The sequence below is a fragment of the Peromyscus maniculatus genome, chromosome 8 (assembly GCF_049852395.1).
Source record: "Peromyscus maniculatus bairdii isolate BWxNUB_F1_BW_parent chromosome 8, HU_Pman_BW_mat_3.1, whole genome shotgun sequence".
Classification (NCBI taxonomy): Eukaryota; Metazoa; Chordata; class Mammalia; order Rodentia; family Cricetidae; genus Peromyscus; species Peromyscus maniculatus.
The window spans coordinates 44,315,618-44,337,553 of record NC_134859.1 but is presented as its reverse complement, the minus strand read 5'-3'; the positions used below and the strand labels follow the sequence as shown (position 1 = coordinate 44,337,553).

General features: G+C 50.8%; 2 protein-coding genes across 2 annotated transcripts; one reads left to right on the top strand and one right to left on the bottom strand.

The window, feature by feature from the left end:
• The first annotated feature begins 45 nt into the window (after positions 1-45).
• Rasd1 (ras related dexamethasone induced 1) lies at positions 46-5,919 on the top strand. The gene is made up of 3 exons (XM_042284116.1): positions 46-3,027; positions 3,617-4,567; positions 4,704-5,919. The coding sequence occupies exons 2-3, from the start codon at positions 4,282-4,284 to the stop codon at positions 5,258-5,260; spliced, it is 843 nt and encodes a 280-aa protein (XP_042140050.1). The 5' UTR covers positions 46-3,027; positions 3,617-4,281; the 3' UTR covers positions 5,261-5,919.
• An 886-nt stretch (positions 5,920-6,805) lies between these two features.
• Positions 6,806-21,105, bottom strand: Med9 (mediator complex subunit 9). The gene is made up of 2 exons (XM_006973619.4): positions 20,838-21,105; positions 6,806-8,495 (listed from the first exon to the last, which is right to left on the bottom strand). The coding sequence occupies exons 1-2, from the start codon at positions 21,047-21,049 to the stop codon at positions 8,279-8,281; spliced, it is 429 nt and encodes a 142-aa protein (XP_006973681.1). The 5' UTR covers positions 21,050-21,105; the 3' UTR covers positions 6,806-8,278.
• Between the last annotated feature and the right edge of the window lie 831 nt (positions 21,106-21,936).

Genomic DNA, 21,936 nt, shown 5'->3' with positions numbered 1-21,936 from the left:
GGGCTTCTGGCCCAGGCTGGTTTGGCCCTTTCTTTCCAGTGTAGCTTCCTGGTGCTGTCTGGGATTCACAGAGAACTGTTTCTCAAAAGACCTCAGCAATAGGCTGGAGCCACAGCCTTTCCTGGGCAGCGGACACCCTGGGTCACCTGCCATCCATGCCCCAGCACTCACGGGACATGCCCTCGCTGCTGGGAGACCCAGATCATCCTGAGGGTGGAGGTCTATCAGGTTGACACTGACATTCCACTAAGATTGCCATCCGAAGGCAGGAGCTAGTGGATAAATCCCCCCACTCCCCACCTCCCCATCCCCCATCCACCCGAGCTGGGTAAAATTCAGCTGGAGAGATGGAAAGTGTGGGCAGAAGTTGACATTGGGCATTAGAGGGGACCAAAGGACAGCCTTCCTCTGCTCCTCCTGGCACTGTATGGCCATTAGCAGCTGGGCCCACCTTGACCCCTAGGATTCCAGGTTCCTGGTGGATGGCTTAGGGGTACCTAAGCTTGCTGGACTTTGGGGTGATTGTCCCAACTCACCAGAGGCCCTCATCCCTTAGTCTCCGTTGCCTTCCTTTGTCAGGGCTCCTCACTGGCCCAGAAAGCCTTGTGAGATTTGAGGAGTCCAAAGGATCAGCCTGTGTCCATTCCAGCCCAAGGCTATGAAGCCTCGGGGGGCTCACAGGACAGTATCTAAGTGCTACCCTCACCTGACATCTTGTTATTGTCACCCAGGACCCTGGCCAAGACTTGAATGGATTTTCACAAGTGCCCTGGGCCTAACAGCTCACTGTGCACGGATCTCCCAGCTTACATTTCCAGGCCCTCTGAGGAGGCCTGAGCTTCCCCTCCCGGCCCCAGGCCAGAGCACGGGCTGGAGTCTCAGGTTAGGCAGACAAGGATGACACCTTCTGTTAGTGTGGCCTCAGATTCTTGTTGCCCTGTTCCTTGACAGAGTCTAGGGCTGTCATCCTGAGCCCTGCCCTCCCTCATACACTTCTGGTGGGTGGAAAGAAGATGCCAAGAGCAGCGAAGCGATCAAGCTTCACCCGTGTCCTCGCTGTAGCTAGTCCCATGCAGGTCCCATCCCACAGCCCTGGCAGATGTCGTGCTAAGCCCAGGCCAGAGGAACACTGGTACCGTTGGTACCAAATGGAGCAGAGATGGCTCCGTTGCCAATGCTGGCCCTTATCTGATCCTCCGCACCAAGGGACTCAGCTCTGATCGCTGCTGTCCCCACATGGACCTACTGGCTCGCTTGCCAGGCTGCGGGTTTGGGCAGAGGGAAGAGGCAGCACCAGCTCTCTGACAGCTGGGGAGAGGCGACAGCCAAGGCACACATGGAGGTGATATGATTTCAGAGGTGAGAAGGAGCTGCAGAGGGCTCTAGGGAGAGGAACGGGAACCTACAGTTTGTTCTCTGAGAACAGAGGGCCATATGTGTTCTTGTCATACACTCAGCAGGCCTGGGCACGTGTGTCTGAACCCCAACATGTCAGTCAGAGTCCGGCAGGAGACAGAGAGGGGATGGAGCCCCCGGGAGGCTCTGCAGGCCGAGGTGGGCCGGTTGCCAGAGAGCTGGGCCCGCCTCCCGATGAGCTGGCCCCGTTGCTTTGAGCCCAGGCCACGTCAGTTCATTGTGGTGGGAGCACACAGTAGGGCAAGCTGCTCACCTGATGGCCAAGAGTCAGCAGCAGTGAGAAGGGCTGGGGCCCCACAATCACATTCACAAAGGCACTCTCACAATAACCTCAAGGCTACCCACCAGGCCCCACCTCTCAAAGGCTTCTCAAGAGCACACTCTGGGGACCCAGACTTACAGCCTCCAGACTCTGGCAAGTGACCGTGTTTGGTGAGGTCCTTGCTGGTGGAGACTGCAGAGTCCCAGAGTGCCCCTAGGGCATTGCATGATGGGACCACACCTGTGTCCTGCTGGACTCACCCCCCTGCTGCTCTTCCAATGTGGGGAGAGCTGGACCAGATCTTTGGCCTGCCACTTCTGATCTTTTTTTGTTTGTTTTTGTTTTTGTTTTTCAAGACAGGGTTTCTCTGTGTTAACAGCCCTGGCTGTCCTGGATCTCACTTTGTAGACCAGGCTGGCCTCAAACCCACAGAGATCCGCCTGTCTCTACCTGCCTGTGTGCTGGAATTAAAGGTGTGCTCCACCACTGCCCGGCTCACCCACCCTTCTATTCTTACCCCTTGGATCTCCTGGGACTGGAGACCCAGGGGAATGGTGACATTGGCTCTGGCCCTCCTGAGTCAGGGCCCCAGCCTTCCACACAGTGCCTTCTGGAGGCAAAGGGCCTCGCTCTGGGGTTAGCTGCCCTCACGTGCAGCCTTGAGTGGCCCCTTCCTGCAGCGAGCACCCTGTACATACATAGCAGTCCTGTGTTTGGCTCGGGCTCAGGTCCTTCTCACAGATGAGGAGAGACACTCCCCCCAGATGGAGAAGGGAGGGGAGCATCGGCAGGGGCAAGAACTGAGAGTGGCGAAGGACTCACCCCACCTGGCCTGTCCTAGATCTAGCCGATGAGGCCCGGGTTGCTCAATGGCTATGGATGTTGAAGCAGCCTAGGAGGGAAGGGGAATGAATATGGATGTCCTGCTGGACTGAAATGGGCCAGACAATTGCAGCAGCTTCTGCAGTGGACATTGTTGTGGGGGGCACAAGCAGAGGTGTCGACGGGACAATGAGAACCAGGTGGTCCAAGCCCCAGGCCTGCTTGCTAGGTAAGCAGCTTGCTTCTTTGAGCCTTAGTTTCTTCATCTGTAAAGTACAGAGTGCTGCTTCTCTGTCTCCAGTGCTCTCTCCAAGGAGGGTATTATCACAGGACCAGGACCACCAAATCAACACCCCCAGGCCATGTAGCGCCGGGCAGGATGGCTGCTGCTGCTCTACAGAGGCTGAGCTTCTGCTGAGATCCTGGGTCATAAGGAAGGGTTGAAAACCTTGGGGGCACTCTGCAAATATCTCAACAGGTGGGGATGACTTAGCCCTGCTCCTGGGGCACAAAGACTACCTGCTAGGGTGAGTGGCATCTGTCAGCTGGTGGGTCTCTGGGTTTCTCCTAATCAGACAAGGTCAAAACAGAATGAAAACACAGCTTGCCTTCATCACCAGTTACGAGCAGCCAACACATCCTCTTTCTCCCCAAGCATGACTCAGTCCTGGTTACTGATCAACCCGCTGCTGGCTTCCTCTTTGGGCAGCCTCCCTGGTACTATATACTTTTATTGTTCTGACCAGGCCTGGATCTTGGAAAGTGTTTGCATTTATAATTTCACAATCAAGGGACCAATGTCATCTCCCAGAAAGGGAAACTAAGCTATGGAGAAGGCCCTGCTCTCAGGCCCCACTCAGCTCCCTCAATGCAAAATGAGATGATTGGCCCACAAGAGAGAAAAAGCAAGAAAGCCATAAGAGAAGACGGTAGGCAGATGCAGTCCTAGGGTTGATTTTTTTTTTCTTTCAAGGGTGTGTCTCTAAGTATGTTGTCAAGGACAGATAATGGTAGCTGTCCCTTGCTGAGGTCCCCACAGACCAGATTATCTCTAGTTAGGAGAATAGCAGGAGTCGGGGGTCGGTTTCAGTTGGCTTCCTGCCTTACACCTTACAGCTCCTCTCCTTGCCACAACTTTCGGCCTCCCAGCGTGTCCGCGGGGCTCTCTGCTTCCCTCTGGTGGCAGAAGCGCAAAGCGCGGAACCTTCGCGCAGAAAAACCCCAAAACACGGAACACAACGCCCGGAAAGTTGGCACGGACCCGCGTACCTAAGGGGCTGGCGCTGGGGCAAATGCCCAGCAAACATGCTGTTATCACCAAATCATATTTTCTGGGAAACCGGGGCCCAAGGAAGTGAATGTCCGCACATTGGTGTTGAGAGAATGGGGATCCCAGAGGTCAGAGAGTCACCCGCACAGCCAGGACCCCTGTGGCCGAAGCTGGGAAGCGCCAGATCCTCGCACTGCGGTAGTTTGGAGTTAGTTTTCCTCCCAGCGCACGTAGGGCTGGAGTGGAGCTGCAGGCTCCAAGGCGGAGGTCGCTGTGTCTGGGAGGAGCAGGGCGCGCCCGGGGGCGGGACGTGACGCACCTTGGCTGGGAGGCGCCAGCCCCGGCGCTTCGGCCAGCTGCATATAAGGGCGGTGTGGGGCGCTGAAAACCAGAGCTCGCTGTCTCCAAGCGCCCAGCCAAGCTCTAGCGGTCCTGAAGCCAAGCCCTTCCACCACTCCCGAGCCTCTGCCTTCTCTCGGCCCCGCATCTGCCCCCGGGGTCTCTCTGCCCAATGAAACTGGCCGCGATGATCAAGAAGATGTGCCCGAGCGACTCTGAGCTGAGTATCCCTGCCAAGAACTGCTACCGGATGGTCATCCTCGGCTCATCCAAGGTAGGCAAGACCGCCATCGTATCGCGCTTCCTCACGGGCCGCTTCGAGGACGCCTACACCCCTACCATCGAGGACTTCCACCGAAAGTTTTACTCGATCCGCGGCGAGGTCTACCAGTTGGACATACTGGACACGTCCGGCAATCATCCATTCCCTGCCATGCGGCGCCTCTCCATCCTAACAGGTGAGTGGGGGGCCGGCTGGGACCCTGAGGTCGGAGTCTTGGGGTTGGGGGACTGGTGTGTCGAGCATGGAGCCGGGGCTGTACGCTGTTTAACTCCTGACAACCATCCTCACCTTTCCCACTCATTTCCCTATAGGAGACGTTTTCATTCTGGTGTTCAGCTTGGACAACCGCGACTCATTCGAGGAGGTGCAAAGGCTCAAACAGCAGATTTTGGACACCAAGGCATGTCTCAAGAACAAAACCAACGAAAATGTGGACGTGCCCCTGGTCATTTGCGGTAACAAAGGGGACCGGGACTTCTACCGCGAAGTGGAGCAGCGGGAGATTGAGCAGCTGGTGGGCGACGACCCTCAGCGTTGTGCCTACTTCGAGATCTCGGCCAAGAAGAACAGCAGCCTGGACCAGATGTTCCGTGCGCTCTTTGCCATGGCCAAGCTGCCGAGTGAGATGAGCCCTGACTTGCACCGCAAGGTGTCCGTGCAGTACTGCGACGTGCTGCACAAAAAGGCTCTGAGGAACAAGAAGCTTCTGCGTGCAGGCAGCGGCGGCGGCGGCGATCCCGGGGACGCCTTTGGAATCTTGGCGCCCTTTGCGCGCAGACCTAGCGTGCACAGCGACCTCATGTACATTCGTGAAAAGACCAATGTCGGCAGCCAGGCCAAGGACAAGGAGCGCTGTGTCATCAGTTAGGTGCCCCCAGCATCGGCCACACAACCTGAGGACCTTTTTTGTTCAAAAGTCAAATCAGATTCCCGGGCTAGCCCGCGCGCTCCGTGCCGTGAGGGGTGCCAACTGGCCTTCTCCCTCGCTTCCTGCGACCTAGCCCTGCGTACCGGGAGACGCTGCCAGACCAATAAGGGACAGTCATCTGTTGGGAAAGGAAAGAGAACTGGCTAAGACTGGACTCTCTAGCCACTGATACCCCCCGCTGGTGCCTGCCCTCACTTGTGGGATGCCAGGACCCAGCAGAGGTACTTGGCTTTTTTCTCAGACTTGAGAATGAGAGTGTGTGAAGTTCATCAGCCTGTGAGACTTCAAGTATCGGTCCTGCCTGCTGAAGGGCCAGGACCAACAAGGCATTATCCTGTCTGTGATTGGTGTTGCCATGACAGCTGTCAGCCACTTCAGCCCTCCGCGACTGGAAACTTGGGCGCGAGGTGGGGGTTCAATCATAGGCAAGAGACTTGTTTACATGTGTGTGTGTGGAATTGCTCAAAGAAAAAACACAAAACTTGCACTTTAATTAAGTTCCAGTGTCAACATGACATGAACAAAATCTCTACATTTCTATTGTGTGAGGTCTTTATTATTTTTTTATTTAAAATAAAAATAATTTTAAAAATTAAAAACGATGTTTCCTTTGCTCTTGCTTTTAGGGAGCTGGGTTCCTGCCTCAGTGGCAGTGGCCAAACAGAACTGGGATGGGACCTTGCCTTCTGGGATGTGCTCTAGACCTTTCTGGCTTTCTCTGTCCACTCTTGGCCTATCCTGGCCTGTCACAGAGGGCCTCGTTTCTGGAGGATACTCATATTCCTCTTCCACAGGGCCACTCAATCATGGCAGGCTACAGAAAGCCGTCACTCTGGAAGCTCTGATCCTGATCACAAATCAGGAGGAGCCTGAGCCTGAGAGAGTACCTGGGAAGACACCAATGCTAGATGCTTGCCCCCTGCCCCAGGGTTGCTTGCAGTGTAGCTCCCCAAAGCACTCACCAAGTGAGGCTCATCTCTGCATTTTGCTCTCTCCCTCTGTGGCTGAGGGCTCATGGCTTGTGACCCAGACCTCCTTGCCACTCCTAATGTCAACTTAGGGCAAGTGTCACCTTCCAAGCCTCCAATTCTGCTGCTGAGAAACAGAGGCACTGTGTGTGGGGATCAGCATGGTATCTCAGGATCAGCACAACTGCTGCACCCCATGAGCCAGGTACTTAGTGGTTTTCAAGAGAGTCTGGAGCTTTAAGGGATGCTCAAGATTGTCCTGGGGTGGGAGGCTTCAGCCCTGCTTTGGGAAGGGCCACTTTCAAGGAACTGTACCACTCAAATCACAGGAAAACACTCACTTAACAACAAACGGATGGCGGGATGCACATGCTGCTGGGTGGAGGAAGGAGCAGCCATCTTGCTTCTACACTATCAACAGTCCATTCTAATCCATCATAAATTAGAAAAAACCTGAAATCCTGGGGTTTGACTCCTAGCACTGTTGGGGGAAGAAAAAAGACAGGCAAACCATGTGTCCTGGGAGCAGAGCACACTTTAATTACATGTCTGAAAATGACAGGTCAGCACACTGGAGCAGAGAAGACTCCATCCCTCGAGCCTCTGAGGAGCTCTTCCCTCTCCGCCTATGGGAGGATCTGAAGCTCCTTCATTTCATGTGCTCTGTGCTTCACAGAAACCGGGCAGAGCCTTAAAACTGGCTCACCTACTGCTCAAACTTCCTAGAAAATAACTGATTCAGTTATATAACAGTTCCAAAGTAGATGCGGCTTAATTGGCACCCTCCACTCAAATTCAGAGCCCTCTTTTCTGCCCAAACGACTGGAACTCAACACCCTCTTACACACATCCCAGGGCCCAACTGTGAGGCATCTTGGACAGACAATGCCACCAGAACCCTGCTAAAAACATCCCAGCCAGCACTCCTGCCAACAAGGCCACTTGGCAGGCACCTGCTAAGTCCTAAACTGGTCAGCCCAGGCTGTGCTCATGTCAAGATCCAAACAATACTGGGTACTCTCACCTTACTCCCGAGACAGAAAGGGCCACCCTGCCCTCAGTGTAACAGCCTGGGAGGGAGAGAACACAGTGTTCCACCTGGGACTGGCTGGGCACACTCTACAGCACAGCTATGGAACCTCCAGGCTTAGCTCCCCCTGCCCTTCAGACCTAACTCAGACCACACACCCACCCCTGGCTGAGAAACCACCCGATTACCCCTTCCAACCACTCTGCTTCAAACCAGAAGTGTGCAGGGACCATGTGCAGGGTAGCGAATGTGGCTGACTCCTTGGCTAGAGGGGAGATGACGCTGTAAGCCAGGGCCTATGAATCAGGGCAGAGCTGCTTACTTAACAGCCTCTTTGAGCCAGCGTGGGAAGAACAAAGGGCCCCAGGCAAGCAGTGCTTTGGCTATTCTGAGCACTACCTGGAGTGATGGAGATAAAGGGAGCAAGAGCCTATAAGGCTAGTAAGCAGGAGGCTGGAAACTGGAGTTGGTGGCTGGCAGGACTCTGGGCAGACGCCCCGGAGATACACTTTCATTCAGTAGCTCAAACAAAAAAGGAAGTGAACTGTTTGGCGGGGAGAAGCCACCCACCCGCTGGCCTTTCAAAACAACGTTCACACTCTCCCAGCCTTCTTTAATTATATTAAATTCATGCCATCTGAGTGCAGGCCTAATTTACCCCACAAACTCTATGCAAATGCTTCATGAAACTGCTGTTAACGGGAACAGTATGTACCTGATACCCACTGATGGTATCGGGAGCGGGAGGAGCCGAGGGAAAGACGGGAACGCGTCCTCCTCTCCTCCTGTGCCCTCTAGATCTGCTGATGGGGCCTGGGCATAGCTAGTCAAGGCTGAGTACAGCCACTGAGGCTCCCCACCAGCCACATGTGGCCTCATAGTTTAGAGAAGGGCTCCCAAGGAGCTGGACAGGACCGGGTGAAGCTTTCAGTCCCTTGGCAGCAGTCCTGGGAGCTGGCCCTACTCCTTGGGGATCTCAAACATGCAGAGGCTCTTGTACTTCTGCAGAAGCTCGTTCTTGGTCCTGACTTGCTCCCGGAGGCTCTGTAGCTGCTGCTGTTGCTGCTCAGGGCTCACGTGGATGCCGGGCATGGTGCCTATGAGCTTCCGCATCTCCTGGAACTTTGTTTTGAGAGCATTCAGGTCCTGGTGGAGATCTGGGCTGTCCTTGTCCATGCTATGGGCGGCAGGGGGAGCAGAAGGCAGTCAGTTATTAGCAGGTGCAGCTCATCTCCACAGGGGCTTCCTTGTTCTACACCCTCTGATACCTTTCAGAATGTTGTTTGCCATGTCTGCCCCCTGACTAGGATGCCCACCCCAGAAGAGAGGGATTGGTCTCTGGTTTTTTCTTTAGCTTTAAGTTAGATCATCAAACAGTCCCTTGACTAGCACATTTGACAAATCACAGGTGTCTCGCTGGCCTGGCCCTCTGCACAGGGCAGTAAACTCAGGAAACAACTGTGGCTAAAGAATGCTTGCCCAAGTATGACAAGCTGAGTTTGGAGTCACATCACCCATGTAAAGTAGAAGGGCACAGGTGGGGTGGGGTGTAGAAATAGGCAGATCTCAGAAGCCAACGGGCTAAAGTAGCAAGCCTCAGGTTCTGTGCAAGGGAATACAGGAAGAGTGAGAGAGCAGGACATCCATATGCCCTCCTCTGGCCTCCCCAACCATACACACGCACCCACCACAGTACACCAAACTAAGTTTTCAAAACACCACCTGTCCAAAGAGTGACTGCCTGGAGAGCAAGGCCACAGCACGCTAATGACCGCACCAGCACCAATCACCAGCTGCCTGCTACCCCAAACAAAGAACAGCAAACTTGCTGGCATGCTCTGCTCCACCTGACCTCAGGCCAACCAGGAGACTTTGAGTTAGCAGGACCTTCATTTCACTGAGGTGTGATGCTGGCTTAGGCTTTAGTTAACAAAGACGAATTCCCATCGCGCTAGTCATGAATTTAACTCAGCTACAAGTCACTGCAAGTTCTCAGGAGACAGATCTTCTCTTCTACCGTGGTTCTGCAAATGCCTTCTTCTGGGTCAAGTTCCTTGTGAAAGTGGATCACTCATGTCCTTTCACAGCTGTGACCCACTCAGATCCCCACTCCTGCCATCAAAGCAAAAGCAAAACAAGAACAAAAACCCTAACAGCTGGGCGGTGGCACACACTCGGGAGGCAGAGGCAGGCGGATCTCTGTGGGTTCAAGGATAGCCTGGTCTACTAATCGAGTTCCAGGACAGCCAGAGCTGTTACACATAGAAATCTTGTCTTGAAAAACCACACCCCCCTCAAAAACAAAAACCCTAAGAACAAAAGAATCACCATGGAAGCAAGGAAACAGATGAGCTTTGGAACAAGCTCCAGCTCAGAGCACAGACATGGAGGACTGCCACTGATCAGGTGTCAGAATTTTAAATCCTCTTTTAAGAAATCTGGTTCACATTGTAAGTCTAGAAACATATATTAAAAGCAAACAACAAACCTCACATAATTAAAACATGAAAGGAGGATTATAGTAATATTGTTCCTGAAGCAAACCTAACCAGCCCTGAAGAAATTCTAATTTAGAAAGCCAAGTGTGGGCCATGTGTAAGATGCTCACTTCTGAAACTCCAAACTCAACAGATCCATTTTTACCGGGTGAACTTTGGGGGAGGGGGTAGACTTCAGGAAAGAGAAGCGTGGAGAAAGGCGCCTGGAGAGGAGATGGACTGCAGGCGTCTGCAGCAGGCTCTTCACCTGCCCTAGTTGGGAGTGGTAAATAGCACAGAAGTCCCGGGGTGAGGAAAACACTCTATTCAGGAACCTGCTCAAACCAAGAGGGACCCTGCTATGGAAGGATGACTGTGAAACAGTGAAATCCCCAGGCCTAAAGAAAAGGGTCAGGCTCCACAGTGAGGGAATAAAAGTCGAAAGCGCTAAATGGGCCTGCCTTTGTGCTCAGCGTTAGTCACCATCCAACTTTAGAAGGGAAGAGAGAGACTAGGTCAGGAACGATGGAGATCATCCAAACGAGGACAAAGTTAGAGCACCACGTCCACCTCCTGTGCTCTCTCAAAGGGTGGGCAGAAATACTACGGCCATGGGGGCATGAAGAGCAGGGCATCCTTTTAGCAGCCAGCACAGGCACTCAGGTACAAGTCCCAGGCTCTTGAACAAAAGCTAGGAACAATGGGTGCATCTCAGAAATGCCGATTTCCCCCAATTTCTTTTTGGCACAGAAACAAACTGGCAACAAGTGAGCAGCGTATCCTCCAGCAGTGCAGAAACAAGAGGAGGCCAGGGGTCAGCAGGCCAACCACCTCTCAAACCGGCCAGTCACTCTCCTCACCTCCGGGTAACCTGACCTGGCTGCCTACGTCTTCTTCCAACAAACTTCTGTCGCCCTCAGAAGCATGCCCGGCCCTGCTGACCTACCCTGGGGCTAGTCCCCTCAGTCGTCTCTGTCCTCAGCCTTTTCTCCCACTGTACCGACTCCAGCGGCTTTCACGTCCCCAAATGTTTCTCTTAAATATTAGTAGATGCGGAGGCAAGAAATTCAAAGTGATCGATATCAAGGCTTGGAAAAGGGAAGTCCTTTCAGTCCCAGTCTCAGAGACACCTGTGTTAGCATATGATGTAAACTGTTGTAGATCATCTCAAAATGTGCACTAACATACAACCATGTGTAACTTTCGTTATTTTGACAGAAGCACATCAAATATGGTTCCCATTCTTGTCTTTTCACTTAATCCATATTGGAGGTCTTTCCACATTAATATGCATTTGATTACATTGTGAAAATATTTATGGACCATTATCTGGAATGCCTGTAATTCATTAAAATGGCAATGGACATCGTATATTTGCATCTTCGTATAACTGTGCAAGTATTCTAGAAAGATAATGTCCTACCAGGGAGAATTCTGGGTCAAAGGCTTTATATAAATTTTCATATATATTGACAGAATACCCTCTGAGCACAACAACACACACCTATAATCCCTGTTTCTTGGGAAACTGAGGCAGGAAGACCAAGTTGGGGGCCAGTCCAAGCGGCACAGGAAGACCCCTTCCTAAACCTAAACACATATCTCCTCAGAACTCATGGCTGTCTCTCCCCTGACTGGGAGCAATCTTATCTGGCTATTAGTGGCTACTTCTTGCCTAGCAGTGATCTGGTTTTCTCTGTAGTTCTGCCAACATCCACCAGGTCTTTGGTGCAGTGGCTTTGGACTTCCCACACTAGCTTTCATTTGCCACAGGATTGCAGATGTTTTCAATCTCTTAGTGATCACTTACAGAAGATTCTGTTCCTTAGAGAAGTTTGAAAAAACTGCTTTACAGCATGCCTGTGGGCTTGTTCCCTCACTCCAGCGACTAACTCCCACAGCCCTCTTTTCCAAGTCTATCTCCTCCTCCAGCATCCAGATTTTCTCCCAGAGTCGGGGGAGCCTGCAAGCATCCACAGTGGAAATGCCATCTGCCTGCCTCTGCCTGCATCCTTCAAGGGGACAGCAGCCCCCACACCTAAGGTGGCCCTCTCCAATTCTCCCAGCCATGTGTCCAGCCAACTCCCCTCCCCCACACACTTCAGACAACTACTGCCACTGCTTCTTAGACACCCAAGTCCTCCCCTCCTCCTAATCTCTCTGCCCCACCCACCTTTAGAAATCCAAGTCTGAGCTGGGGGTGGCTCTCCACCCCAACACACCCATACTTTGGCAAATTCAACTGTGAAGGAGCCCACCAGGAGAGCACTCTTAACTTACTCTTTCCTGGACCCCTTCCTTCCCAGGCAGCTTTTTTTTTTTTTTTTTTTTTTTTACTGTCTTTTCTGCTGGGGAAGCCGCCCTTATGAAGTACCCTGAACTACCATCAGGGCCTGGGTAGTTCTACTGTGAGTCTGAAAAGAACAGACGTAGAGGCCAGGATGCAGCTTTTCCAAACAGTCTCCAGACAGGCTCTAATGGTACCCTTTCTGCTCCAGAACACAGCGGAAGGAGTGGGCACTGGGTGGACACAGGGTGGACACAGTGGACACGGGGCAGCGGAACTGTGAATCCCAGACATGGTCTGTAGGGGCACTTCCTACACAGCCCAGCAGGCCTCAGCTGGCAAGGAGCCTGTGTGTGGGAAGAGGCAGGTCAGCAACACCCTGTTCCCAGAATAGAGGTCTTGCTGACCTGCATGGGCGGGCGGGAGGGATGCCTGAGCCGTCACTTGAACTCCCTGTGCTGGGTCAACAAGAATGGCTCTCCTGTACCCACTAGCAACCTAAGACATCTGACAAAAGTATGACATTTAATTAAAGCCACATTGCTTAAGTACTCAAATCAACAGACTTACTAACTGGGTGGACCAAAAAGCGGCATCCAGGCAGGAACACCTCACTTCAGAATTGGTAGGCTCGGACGCTTAGTTTCAATCTCAGATGAGACAAGCTGAATTTGAAGACTACACTTTATTCCTCCTTTCTTGTCTATGTCCTTTGTAGCTTCACTATATACAAAGGAAGGCCTCAAAGAATGGGTTTATAATAGTTCTTACAAGCATTTCCTCTCCTCATTCGTTCAAACTTCAAAAAACAGGCCAGGTGTAGTGGCACATACCTGTATCTCAGCACTTGAGAGGCAGAGGCAGGCACTTCTCTATGAGTTCAAGGCCAGCCTAATCTATATAGTAGTTCCAGGACAGCCAGGGATACATAGAGAAACCCTCTCTCAACATAATAAGTAAGTACACAGCCTGTAAATTCTAGCACTGGCACTGAATCTAGGGCTTCATGATTGACAAACAAACACTGAACCACTAAGTTACATCCTCAGGCCTCTTCAATTTCTAATGCCTAGGTAGGCCTTGAACTCACAATCCTCTCACCCAAGCCTCCCCAGTGGCTGGGATCACAAGGTTGCACCATCAGGCCTAGCAAACATGTAGTTCACATAATTGTTCACTCAACTATGGGAAAGACGATGGGCGCAAAGCCAGTGTCTGGACTCCAACTCTAAGCAGGGCTGTTTCAGCCACAGTTTTCAGGTACCAGGCGGAGTCACAGGGTGCAGTGGAAAGTTCTGGCTCACAAAATCCTGAGTGTAGGAGTGGCCTCTAGATAAGTCCTTAAAGGTTCCATGAGTGCTCTGCCCAGGCAAAAACACATGTAACTACCCGGCTCTGCAGTGGCAGCTTGTCCAGTCAGGGCATACGATATGGTCTGCTGTGACCCCTAAATAAAAGGCTAAAAGTCTGGGCTCAATTTGGGAAAAGGGAACTGAGTGAAGCATTTTTTTAAAGGCATGGTCTCACCATGTAGCCCAGGCTAGCCTCAAATGAGATCTCCCTTAGCTCAGTCTCCTGAGTGTCAGTACAGAGAGGTACTGTAGTGCACAATACTCCAGAAAAATTTGGGCAGAGAAAAATGAACCTGATAACGCCCACAGAATGAATTGGAGAGACTTTAAAGGCAAAGAGACTAGTTAAGAAGTGGTGGTGAACGCCTTTAATCCCAGCACTTGGGAAGCAGAGGCAGGTGGATCTCTGTGAGTTCGAGGCTAGCCTGCTCTAGAATGAGTTCCAAGGCCTTTCTAAGCATCTGTTAGGTTTGATACAAAATGTTTCCTACAGGCTAATATTTTAAACACTTAGTGACACTATTAATGGGAAGTTCTAGAAACTACGGGGTACGGGGAACAAAGCTGAAAGAATTAGGACACTGGGAGCATGTCCTTGGGAAGTATTTTGTCCCTCCCTGGCCCCTTCCTTCTTCCTTCTCTCTACTTCCTGGCCATCATGATAGATAGATGCAACTGTGTTTTGCCTAACTCTCCATCATGATGGACAAACACTCTCAGTGAGCCAAAACAGACATCTTCTGGTAGGGTTCCTACCCTGTAGGGTTTTGTCACATGACAAGAAAAAGAACAAACACAGACTCACACTCAGAAGCTGTGAAGGAAAAGCTGAGCCAATCTGACTATATGAAATCACGATTTGAAGTAGTAAAAAAAAAATCACCATGACCATTACCAAAAATGAAAGAAGAGTCAACAACCTGGGAATTTACATCTGAAAGGCAGAGATGAGAAGCCTGCCTCAATAGAAGCCCAGGAAACTAGCAGGGAAGGGCACAAAAAACAACAGTAACAGAAAATTAAAACTGCAAGCCAGGCATGATGGTGCACACCTTTTAATGCAGCACTCAGGAGGCAGAAGCAGGTGGAGCTCTGCGTCAAAGGCTAGCCTGGTCTACATAGTGAGTTCCAGGCCAACCAGAGCTACATAGTAAGACCTTGTCTCAAAACAAACAAATTAAAATTGCATATGAAAAAGATGATATACTGAAAATAATACAATATACCAATCAACTATCATTTCTGACCTATCTGTCTATCAGACTAGCCAGTTAAAAGATTAATGGTAACAGCAGGGGTACGGGGAAAAGAGAAATACACTGGTAACAGAAGCATAAATCGATGCATTCTTTCCAACTTTGCTAATAGTGACTGGAATGTTATATTCACATACCACATCACTAGAAATTTCTCCTGGAGACTCCAGAGAACGCACTGAGAAAGTGAGACCCACGTACTCATTTCAACTCCAACTACAGGAGCAGAGCACATATGCACTAAGAGTCACTGGGTGGAACATTTCAAGGACTGATGACTCAGTCCTACGTGGAATTATGCACAGATCTGGGAGAGGGAGGCAGTGGAGAGGACTAGGAGACAGATTACTTCCTACTGTCCATCTATGGAATCGATCTTTAATCTGTCTTAGTGCTTCTCAGGTGGCAGATTTATGGGCCATTTCAGGTTAATAGAGTTTTCAAGTTAACTGAAGTAGCCTGATCTGAAGTTTGGAGGAGTCAGCTAAAAAGATGAATGAGCAGTAGCTGTCAAAATAGAAACTGCATGTCCCTGCTTCAGAGGTTCCATGGCTGAGGATTACCTCACTCCAGCTCAAGCAAAGGGCTGTTCATCCCAGCATGGTGCCTGCTGCAAAAATGAAATACCAAAATGCCTCCATGTGAAGACCGGCTGCATCTCAGATGGGATTCTCTGCAGCTCCCTTAATGAGATAGACTTTTGCATGTGCACAGGATGGAATCTACAGCAGCCTAAGGAAATGGCACAAGACAGCCTGGTTCCCATTTCTATGACTTTCTGAAAAGACACACACGTATATAAACCCAGGGAAGAAACTTAAGGCATTTCCAGCAGCCACAACTTGTTATATGTGGCAACTGTTCCTTTTGTTAATTAATACCCCCTTATGATGTAATTAATGCTGAGCTTTTTAGAACAAGGCTATGTCCTCTGCTTCAGACTTTCCGTCTTTACTCATCCTAGAAAAGGGGGGCACACAGCTCAAGGGCTGCTGAGGGAAGCACAGAACACGGCATCCATCCGGGCCTGGCAGAGCCACCCTGGACCACTAGGGTGGTCCTCATCCCCGACTCCCAGCCTGTAAGATTTGCTGGCAGCTTAGTCCTCCAAAAAGGATTACCCTCCAAAGGAAATGCTGCCCTCAGTGTCCTGGCTCCTCCACCATCTCCCTCTTCCCTTGGATTGCTGAACACAGCACACTGAGCCACTGTGCCCTCGGGAGTCCTGAGTGCACGGCTTGTCTACCCGACCTTCCTCCCTCTTGGAGTATCAAACTCAGTGGCAGCACTCACCCTGAGCTGCCACTCCAGGCTTCCCAAGTCCCTTCCTTCCCGTCCCCGCCATAGTCCTAATCTCTTCCCCTCACTTGCCTAAAAACTCACCCAATATCCCAGAGCTTTCAAACTGGACCTAATTTTTTCATGGAGACAGTACCAGCTGGCAGTACCTCTCTGAGCATTCTGCTTTCTCTTGGATCCTGTCTTTCTTTTTTCCTTTTCTTTCCCCCCACCCTCGAGACAAAGATTCTCTGTGTAATAGCCCTGGCTGTCCTCGAGCTCGCTCTGTAGACCAAGCTGGCCTCAAACTCAGAGATCTGCCTGCCTCTGCCTCCCGAGTGCTGGGATTAAAGGCGTGCGCCGCCTCCGCCTGGGGGCTGTCTTTCTTGCTGCAGTTTCTTTTACGTGCCTAGTGGCCAGAGCTGCCAGTCACATACTTACACGTCAGCTGCTAACGGCTGAGTAGGAATGACACATCTTCACTCTTGTAGGATGAGCGGAACTGGTTTTTCTTGAAGAAGGCTCTTCTCCCCCGGGTCCTTTTCTTTCCCAGTGTCTTTTCCCTTTGGCTGGTCAGACACTCCAGGAGGATACCTTACTCTCTGCCAGGCTAGCAGCCACACTGCAGGGGTGCCCGAGGGGCTCATACCCCATTTCCAGCTGGTTTTCCTTCCCAGCCCCGAAGTAGGCAGTATCCCACCCTGACTCTGGCTTACCTTGTAAAGGACCAATCTTGAGCAGAGCAATGTTTCACTGTCCACAGGATGGAAGAAGGGTATTATCTGATTGCTTCGGGCAGGGGAGGAGTCAGGACTGTGGGTGTGTCCTTCTTAGACTTCCCCATTCTTAGACTACCTCCTTTCTACCACTACAGGCCCTGAGGAGTGGGGATGCCATACATGGTCAAGGCAGCTACTTCCAAGTCAGTGGGTGAGTTAGCCCCTGCCAGCTGTTTTCCAGCAATCACTGCCTGTCCTTCCTCTTCTTATGCTAAATAAATAAATATAAAATATAAAATCCTCTTAGGCCGGGTGTTGGTGGCTCACGCCTTTAATCCCAGCACGCCTTTAATCCCAGCACTCGGGAGGCAGAGGCAGGCCGATCTCTGTTTTCGAGGACAGCCTGGGCTACAGAGTGAGTTCCAAGACAGGCTCCAAAGCTACACAGAGAAACCCTGTCTCAAAAAACCAAAAAAAGAAAGAAAAAAAAAATCCTTTTAGACAAGCCCGCATGATCAACCTGCCATCTTTCATAGGCATGCACCTTAGAGTTCCCCCAGTTCTATGAGAAGTGGAGTTACCTGCCCAAGGCTACCTAGCCAAAAGCCACAGAGCTGTAGTTTGAACCTATTGTTCCTAGCTGGCCTGGAACTAGACATGGAGACCAAGCTGGTCTCAAATTCAGAGATCAGCCTCAGTCTCTTGAGTGTTGGGAGGAAAAGTGTGCACCACCATGCCCAGCATTTGGATCTACTGATGAATAGACAGGAAAATGACGGCCTGGGAAGGTTAAGTATTTACAAAGATGGTAAGGTGAGCCTCAGTACAGACTTGAACTCAGACCCTCTGAGTCCATCGCATGTTCTTGGTACATCTCACTTCCTGTCCCTAAGGCTGGCCCAACCAACCCAAGCGCTCTGCTGGCTTGGGAGCATCCGCTCTGCAGTATGGGTGAATGGGCACCCATCTGTGCTTTAATTTTTCCGTGTCTATCCAGGTTACTCTGGATAACCCCAACACTCCAGCACTGCCTGAGATGTGAGGGCTTGTTGTTTGCTTGCTTGCCTCCCTCTCTTCTGTCTCACCAAAAGCTATCACAAAGGGGACGGTACGCCTTACCCCACAAACACGACGTTTGTGTTGTCTGAAGCCAAGAGTCTAACGTGAGAACCAAAGCTTTGTGGTCATTTGAAAAGTTGCACATGAGCACTGTGCTGCTAGTTTTATGTCAACTTGACACAAGCCAGAGTCATCAGAGAAGAGGAAGCCTCAACTGAGGAAATACTTCTACAAGATTGGCTGAGGACAAGCCTATAAAGCATTTTCTGAATTTGTGATTGATACAGGATGGCCCAGCCCATTCATTGTGGGTGAGCTACCCCTAGGATGATGGGCCTAGATTCTAGTAAAAAAGCACACTGAAGCTGGGCATGGTAGCCCATACTATTAATCCTAGCACTCGGGAAGCAAACGCAGTTGGATCTCTGAGCCAACCTGGAGGCTAACCTGGTTCCAAAACAGCTAGGGCTATATAGAGAAATCCTGTCTCCAAAAACCAAAAGAAAGAAAAAGAAAGCAGGTTGAGCAAGGTATGTGGAGCAAGCCATTAAGCAGCATTCCTCCATGGCCTCCTCATCAGCTCCTGCTTCTAGGTTCCTGCTCTGACTTCCTCCAGTGATAATGGAAGTGTAAGCCAAAGAAACTCTTTCCTTCACAATCTGCTTTCAGGCATAGTGTTTCATCACAGCAATGATAATCCTAAGGCAAGCACCAAGCCACCAACAGCAAGGGACCTAGGCTGCCTCAGCTCCAATGAAGCTGGCTTTTAAGATGTTTAGGCCAAATGGCAGTTCCATATCAGTGAAACATCTAAGGGCATGTCAATGTTCATAAACATGACTGGTATTGTAATCTTGTCTTAATTCACTTTTAGTATTTAATGGTTTAGCAGAAGTTACAAGTTCAGGGGTTTGCACCTAGTGTCCTGTGGCTATCCAGTCAGCGCTGAATAACCTGGTCAATGGCAGATCATATAAACAGTGATAGTCTAATGGTTATAATGTAACCAAAATGTGCCTAGGAACACGGTAGCTGTGGTAACTCTGCAGCAGAATACATCACTCACACTACTGTGGAAAAAAAAACAATAATTACTGCCAGATGTATAAAAGTACAGCACATACAATTACAGATAGTGCCTAATGCTTGATAATGATAACGATGTCACTAGTTTATGCATTTACTATACTGAACTTTTTACTGTGATTTTTAAAGCACACTCCTTCCTACTAAGAGATTCACAGTTGCTAGGTGTAATGGTACACACCTACAGTCCCAGCACGCAGGAAGCTGAGACAGGAGGATCAAAAGGTCAAAGGCAGTCTGGGCTTTGTAGCAAAACCCTGTCTCAAACACACACATATATAAATAAAATTCCCCCTTTCAACAGATGTCCTAATACTCCAGCAGCAACTTTCATACCTCCCATGTTACCAAGACTCTTTTCTGTTTATTATCTGTGTGGTATGCCTTGTATGTGTGTTTTGGGGGAGGTGGGGTTGTTATTCAGGTCTGTGAATGCCTGTGAGTGTGCAGGTAGGCACGCCGAGGTAGGGTGTCTTTTTCTGTCACTCTTCACCTTATTGCCTTGAGACAGGGTCTCCTAATGAATGGGAAGTTCACAGTTTCAGCCAGGCTGGCTGGCTGGCCAGACCTCTCAAGACCTGTTTGTCTCTGCCCTGAAATGCTGGGGTCACAGGCATGAGCAGCCATGACTGGCTTTTTATGGGGGTGCTGGGGATTCAAGCTCAGGTCCTTGCTTGCACTGCAGGTATCCTCACCCACCAAACCATCCACCTCTCTCTTACTGTGACCAAGAATCCTGACAGCACCAAGGGGCCTCAGGGGGTGACTGTCCTGGGCCACCCAAGTTTATCAAAGCACACTTGAGATGAGAATGCTTGTACAACAGTGTACCTCTTGGAACTGACACAACTATATATGGGATAACAACAAAAAATGTAAGCCATCTTGGAGACTGGAGATGCTGGGCCAAAAACATGACACCCACATCTTTGGATGTTCCATTAGAGTAGTTAACACTGGGACATAATCATGTGGAGCAACTTCCGTGTCTTTGTTTCAAATGTTTTCTAGCATTACCCCTCCCCTCTCCAGTTTTAAAAAACGATAGACTATTATGTTTGTTTTTCTCTGCTTCTAACTGGTAAGTCCTGTGATGGCAAATCGCTGGTTCCTTTCCAGTATACATCCATAGTATGTACAGTGCCACACTGGTAAAGATGCTATCTAACACTGAAATGGGAACAGTGTACAAGGTGAGACTCTCTAATCTTTTTTTTTTTTTTTTTTTTTTTTTTTGGTTTTTTGAGACAGGGTTTCTCTGTGTAGTTTTGGCGCCTGTCCTGGATCTTGCTCTGTAGCCCAGGCTGGCCTCGAACTCACAGAGATCCGCCTGCCTCTGCCTCCCGAGTGCTGGGATTAAAGGCGTGTGCCACCACCGCCCGGCAAGACTCTCTAATCTTAACATCTAAAATCCACCAATGTTCGAAAACTTTTAAGGGCCCACATAATGCTACAAGTGGGAAATTCCACACTAGGCTTCGTGTGAACAGTCAAAATGCAGGTAAATTAAAACTACATATGTATAAAATTGCCTTCAGGTGGCCGGGCGTGGTGGTACACGTCTTTAATCCCAGCACTCGGGAGGCAGAGGCAGGAGGATTTCTGTGAGTTCTAGGCCAGCCTGGTCTACAAAGCGAGTTCCAGGACAGCTAGGGCTGTTACACAGGGAAACACTACCCCGAAAAACAAAAACAAACAAACAAACGCCTCCAGACTAAGTGTGTAAGGACTTGAGAGCCATCTCCAAGACGCTGCGGGATCTGGGATACGAAGACGAGGACTGCACCGCAGAACCTGTGAATCTGCTCGGTACGTGGGCTTCTTTACCCGGGTGCACAGTGCAGCTCTCCAGGCCTGGGAGGTGGCTGAACTCCCAAGGCGACCGTGGGCCCCCCTGGGAAAATGGGGCGTGGCCCAGAGAGAGCCCAGGCTTCGGCGGCTCCGACCGAACGAGCAACACCCGAGGCCGGGAAAGCTGGCGTCTTGACCTCTCCTAGGCCCTTACCATTTGATGACATTGTGAACCAACGGTAAAAAGGAGTAATTCTCCTCCTTGGCGCCCGAGGGGGACTGAGGCCGCGGAGCCGGCGGCGGCGGGAGCGCGGCGACCGGCAGAGGCTGAGGCGGCGGCGGCGGCTTGGACTCCGGCAGCAGCTCGGGCGGTGGCTGCAGTGGATCTTCGGCCTGTCTCCCACCCGCCACCCCCGAGGAAGCCATGGGACCACGCGTGCGGTGACTGCCGAAAGTCGCGGAAATGCTTGCGTCACAGCTGCGCGCCCGGGAGGCCGAGCGGGAAAAGGTTCTGAGCCTGCGCACTGGGCGCCGCCGGGCGAGTTGTTGCTAGGCGACAGGTGTCGGGACCGCTAAATTAAGTAGCCTGGAGTAACGGACCTATTTCAGTCATCCTTTTCCAGTTCGCATGACGGAGAAGGGTCAAAACACCAACGAGGACCCCACACACACGCTGGGAATGGCAGGAAGAACGGATGACGCCAGCGAGCGCCGTGTGAAAATGGGGCTCTAGGCAGTGAGCATCCGGATGACAAGGACCTACGCTTCTTTGGGTCACGCCGGCCTCCAGGAGGGCCCCGGACTGGCGACAGCAAAACACACCATACAAATACATTGTCTCTCCACGTTCCACATGGTTGCTGAGGGAGAAATGAATTGTTCTCAAGCACTTAGTCTGCATCTAGCAGGGGCCAGACTACGTATCTTGGGCCTGCAGAGAGCGTCCCAAACAGAGGGATGAAGGAAGTGTTGGGAAGAGAATAATTGCAGTGTTGCATAAAGGAACACAGAAACAGTGAGATTTGGTGATTTCTTTTTGAAAAATGAATGCACCAGAACCCCAACCAAGACAGCAAAAATACTCAACAAAATGCCCACTCACTGCCTTTTAACCCTGACTTAGGTGGTGACTGCATTTCATCCCATTGGTGGCAACACAACTTCACAATATGACATGAAGGGCTAGTCACCCAAAGGGGAAGGGGGCTCAGGAAATATAAGCACTTGTGGGACTAAGTGTCTTTGACAGAAAAATGTTTCTTACTGCAGGAAACTGTAGAGTTTTCTTCTAACCCAGGATCTCTCCACCCAAG

Excerpts from the sequence above, each read along its gene's own strand:
- Med9 (XM_006973619.4), bottom strand. The coding sequence starts at position 21,049 with ATGGCTTCCTCGGGGGTGGCGGGTGGGAGACAGGCCGAAGATCCACTG. Across the intron at positions 8,496-20,837 it reads GTTCACAATGTCATCAAATG|CATGGACAAGGACAGCCCAG; the intron begins GTAAGGGCCTAG and ends TGCCGCCCATAG.
- Rasd1 (XM_042284116.1), top strand. The coding sequence starts at position 4,282 with ATGAAACTGGCCGCGATGATCAAGAAGATGTGCCCGAGCGACTCTGAG. Across the intron at positions 4,568-4,703 it reads GCGCCTCTCCATCCTAACAG|GAGACGTTTTCATTCTGGTG; the intron begins GTGAGTGGGGGG and ends ATTTCCCTATAG.